The following is a 5,000-nucleotide window of genomic DNA, read 5'->3' on the forward strand; positions in this document are numbered from 1 at the left end:
AGTTACTGTACCTTGCTGGTGGAGAGGGCAGTCCCACTGTGGAGGTCCCCTTGCAGGTCAAAGGTCGCCTCAGGAACACTTCTGCTTGACAGATGGCCAGAAAGAGAGAGGGGGCCAGAAAGAGAGAGGGGGCCAGAAAGAGAGAGGGGGCCAGAAAGAGAGAGGGGGCCAGAAAGAGAGAGGGGGCCAGAAAGAGAGAGGGGGCCAGAAAGAGAGAGGGGGCCAGAAAGAGAGAGGGGGCCAGAAAGAGAGAGGGTCAATAAGCTCAAGGACAGAACATCTCCCAGGCAGAGCAGGAGGGACTTTCATTACTGGGAGAGAATGACAGGAGCTCAGACATAATCCACAGTACCACACACACCAGGCACGCGCAAACACACACACGAGCACACACCAGGCGCATGCACACACGCACACCCACCAGGCGCACGTACGTACGCACACACACACACACACAAAGACACACCCACCAGGCCTACGCACACACCCCCCCCCACACACAGTCTTATTTATGTAGCGACACACTCCGCCACCCATGTCAGGACTGGGCCAGTGAACAGGATGCCAGACATTCCCTTCCATTGGCCTTATCACTGCAAATGAATGACTAGAACACATCTAAGTATACCCCTGGGCTACATGTCAATTAAATCCAGTTAACATTGGTGGTGACATGCAAAGACAGGCCGGTAGCCATACAGTGTGGCTGTGTGAGAGAGCTGTCTGTTCTAAAGAAAAGGACTTACTATTTCATATGCTGACCCATGACAAGACGACGCACACACACATCCTGATCTCTACGGTACAGCCATACAGTCTGCCCTGAGGGCAACACGTGACTGTAGCCTCTCTTACTGAAAGCTGTGTAACTGACCCGAGTTCTGGTTCAGGCCAACCACTCAATCACAACAGTCCCATACTTAGTTCAAAACCCATAGTCTGACTTTGAACTAAGTTGGTGTCATTTGATTTCCATTGCTGTTCAAAGCCATGGAATCTTTGGAGGTCATGGAGCATGGAGATCCCACAGCAAACATACGTGTCCCAATGTAGAACTAGCAACAAATCCACCAGAACTGTCCCCAAAAGCTGAAGTCCTTTCATCTATTCTCTTTACCCCTCTCTGTTCTTCCCCTCCCTGGTTCCCTCTCTCCTCTCCCACCCAGATGTCCTCCTCTCTAACATCAGGCCACAGCATTAACGGTGGATTAGGGTTTAGCACTACATCCACAAACATGAATAAATTAACCAGCCCAGCCAGCCCAAATGTTACACATCAAGTCAACGTGGCTGGTCAAATTAACATCATGGGAATTGTGTCCTTAGCATAAAGCCCAGATATACAGACTTAATGACCCTGTAATTAGTGGATCTACATCAACAGTCAGTCTCCGCTCACCAAACGCACTGTAGAAACCTAACGACTGATAACAACATGCTAATACAGTTATCTTCTTGACTCCTCATACATCTACTGTCAATGAGAGCCTAGGTCATTCTCCAGTCGTCTACTGTAGTGTCCTCAGCCATGGGGTGAGACGTGCTATCCAGCCATAGTCCACAAATGCAACACCTTCTCCTCTGTGAGAAGCAGCCTAGAAACCCTGCCCTACCACTGTCTAACCATAGGAAGACATTACTCTGTCTCACCTGGCAGCGTCCCCGTCCTGTTCTCTCCCTCTCTGCTTGGAGTAGTGTTTGTAGTGAGCAGAGGAGGCTGCAGCAGTGATCTGAGTGTGTGAGCGCCAGGGTCCTCTCTGCCTCGTTAATGACACAGCACTGCAGGCCACACCCCAGCCAGCCAGCCAGCCAGCCAGCCAGCCAGCCAGCCAGCCAGCCAGCCAGCCAGCCAGCCAGCCAGCCAGCCAGCCAGCCAGCCAGGACTGATCAGATTAGTGTCCTTACAACAGCCCAAGCCTGGCAGGCAACCCAACCTATTTTTTCCCCCCATTCTGGCGCTTCCGCTCCCTCTCTTTCCCCCCACCTACCTCTCTCTTCTCCCCCCTTTCCCCCCCACCTACCTCTCTCTTCTCCCCCCACCTACCTCTCTCTTCTCCCCCCACCTACCTCTCTCTTCTCCCCCCTTTCCCCCCACCTACCTCTCTCTCCCCCTCCTCTCTCTCTCCCTCCTCTCTCTCTCCCTCCTCCCTCCCTCCCTCCTCTCTCTCTCCCTCCTCTCTCTCTCTCTCTCCCTCTCCTCTCTCTCTCCTCTCTCTCTCCTCTCTCTCCTCCTCTCTCTCCCTCTCCCTCTCTCTCCTCTCTCTCTCTCCCTCCTCTCTCTCTCTCTCCCTCCTCTCTCTCTCTCTCTCCCTCCTCTCTCTCTCTCTCTCTCCTCTCTCCCTCTCTCTACCTCTCTCTCTCCTCTCTCTCTCTCCCTCCTCTCTCCCTCTCTCTACCTCTCTCTCTACCTCTCTCTCTCTCTCTACCTCTCTACCTCTCTCTCTACCTCTCTCTCTACCTCTCTACCTCTCTCTCTACCTCCTCTCTCTCTCTGCAGCCAGAGTTAAATTAGAGCTAAACCTGCTGCACCCAGAAGGCTCCTCCCCCTCCCGCCCACGTGGCATCTGTTTCCACGGCAGCGATGTGGTCAACTACGGGCTTGGAGTCACATCCCAACCCCAGGGAATGAATCTCTCTCACACACACAAACTAACACACCTTTGAGAAGGTCAGAATCCTGCAAATGGAATTGAGCAGCACTGACTTCTCTGGTGCAGACAGAGAGCAGTAAAGCCTGAGCCGTAGAGGTGGGTAGGATACCTGACAGGATATAGGCTCTGACTAAAGCTTCACCTATCAGAAGATAGTTGGTGTACTGAGGCCACAGGGTTCTAGACCAGAATGACTAGCAGGTAGGCCATGGCTGGGTTAAATGGCACTCTATTCCCTTTAAAGTACATTTGTTTTCACCAGGACCCACAGGACTCAAGTTAAAAGTAGTGCACTATATAGGGAATAAGGTTCTGTTACATTCCCCAGTTTCTGTGTTGTGGTTTGTGTATTTGTATGTGTGTTTCAGGATGGCTTCCTGAATTTCCCCAAGCAGCTGATTGGTCGGCCCCCATTGCTAATTGGAGAGCTGACCACGCCCCCTAGTCAGGATATAGCTGTATCCCATTACAGACTCCTTCTCCAGCTGTATCCCATTACAGACTCCTTCTCCAGCTGTATCCCATTACAGACTCATTCTCCAGCTGTATCCCATTACAGACTCCTTCTCCAGCTGTATCCCATTACAGACTCCTTCTCCAGCTGTATCCCATTACAGACTCCTTCTCCAGCTGTATCCCATTACAGACTCCTTCTCCAGCTGTATCCCATTACAGACTCCTTCTCCAGCTGTATCCCATTACAGACTCCTTCTCCAGCTGTATCCCATTACAGACTCCTTCTCCAGCTGTATCCCATTACAGACTCCTTCTCCAGCTGTATCCCATTACAGACTCCTTCTCCAGCTGTATCCCATTACAGACTCCTTCTCCAGCTGTATCCCATTACAGACTCCTTCTCCAGCTGTATCCCATTACAGACTCCTTCTCCAGCTGTATCCCATTACAGACTCCTTCTCCAGCTGTATCCCATTACAGACTCCTTCTCCAGCTGTATCCCATTACAGACTCCTTCTCCAGCTGTATCCCATTACAGACTCCTTCTCCAGCTGTATCCCATTACAGACTCCTTCTCCAGCTGTATCCCATTACAGACTCCTTCTCCAGCTGTATCCCATTACAGACTCCTTCTCCAGCTGTATCCCATTACAGACTCCTTCTCCAGCTGTATCCCATTACAGACTCCTTCTCCAGCTGTATCCCATTACAGACTCCTTCTCCAGCTGTATCCCATTACAGACTCCTTCTCCAGCTGTATCCCATTACAGACTCCTTCTCCAGCTGTATCCCATTACAGACTCCTTCTCCAGCTGTATCCCATTACAGACTCATTCTCCAGCTGTATCCCATTACAGACTCATTCTCCAGCTGTATCCCATTACAGACTCCTTCTCCAGCTGTATCCCATTACAGACTCCTTCTCCAGCTGTATCCCATTACAGACTCCTTCTCCAGCTGTATCCCATTACAGACTCCTTCTCCAGCTGTATCCCATTACAGACTCCTTCTCCAGCTGTATCCCATTACAGACTCCTTCTCCAGCTGTATCCCATTACAGACTCCTTCTCCAGCTGTATCCCATTACAGACTCATTCTCCAGCTGTATCCCATTACAGACTCCTTCTCCAGCTGTATAAGCCAGTGTTCTGTTGCTCAGAGAGAGATGATAGCTGAGAGAGGAGGCTGATTATGTTGGTTGTTGCTAACAGACATGAGTGTCCTGTGTTGATTGTTGCTGGGGAGCTAATTGGTAAATTCTGTGTTGTTCAGAGTTTTGTTAAGTATTGTGTAGCCACTGATTTGAGGTATGTTTGTGCCAATAGAACTGTGTTTTTGATTATTGGAATTGTTACTTACATTTGTGTTATTCTGTTTCATTTGTTCCCAGGGGGGAAGAGGAAGGCACCTAGGGAGTGCTTAGGCAAGAGGGCCGCGGGCATACATAACCCGTAGTATTCACTGTCTATGCACACTAGGTAAGACCTGGGCGGACCACCATCTGTATTTTGGTTAGTGCACCAGGTGGTGGTGGTGGGCAGGTAAGGTAGGAGGGGGCTTTGATATTTACTTTGGTTCCGTCCAGCCCCCTTTCCCCCAAATGACCGTGTAACGGAATAAATTCCTTGTAAACGGTAATTCTCTGCCTTTCGTCATCCTTACTCACCTACGGTCCCATACCTCTTTCACACCACATAGTTGAGTTGTAGCAGGGTGTTGCGTTCCCGCTTCCTAGAGGCGTGAGTAACAGGTTCCAATAGGGATGCACATGTCATCTCTGGTGGCTGGCAGCTATGTGTAAACAGGAAGCTGCGCTGTCATGGCGTGTTCAGAACACACAGAGATGAGAGCCACCATTGTGCTGTTCAGTCAGGCAGCTGAGAGATGCATCCT

General features: G+C 50.5%; 1 protein-coding gene across 20 annotated transcripts in view; it reads right to left on the reverse strand.

Annotated features, from left to right (window-relative positions):
• The window catches only part of afdna (afadin, adherens junction formation factor a), a 135,380-nt gene that overhangs the window by 52,873 nt on the left and 77,507 nt on the right, over window positions 1–5,000 (reverse strand). For all 20 annotated transcript variants that reach the window (XM_045695695.1, XM_045695701.1, XM_045695696.1 and 17 more), the window contains one exon: window positions 12–81. In XM_045695695.1, coding sequence (XP_045551651.1) covers window positions 12–81 — 70 coding nt within the window. The remainder of the gene's footprint in view (window positions 1–11; window positions 82–5,000) is intronic.

The sequence above is a fragment of the Salmo salar genome, chromosome ssa15, assembly GCF_905237065.1.
Source record: "Salmo salar chromosome ssa15, Ssal_v3.1, whole genome shotgun sequence".
NCBI classification, from domain to species: domain Eukaryota; kingdom Metazoa; phylum Chordata; class Actinopteri; order Salmoniformes; family Salmonidae; genus Salmo; species Salmo salar.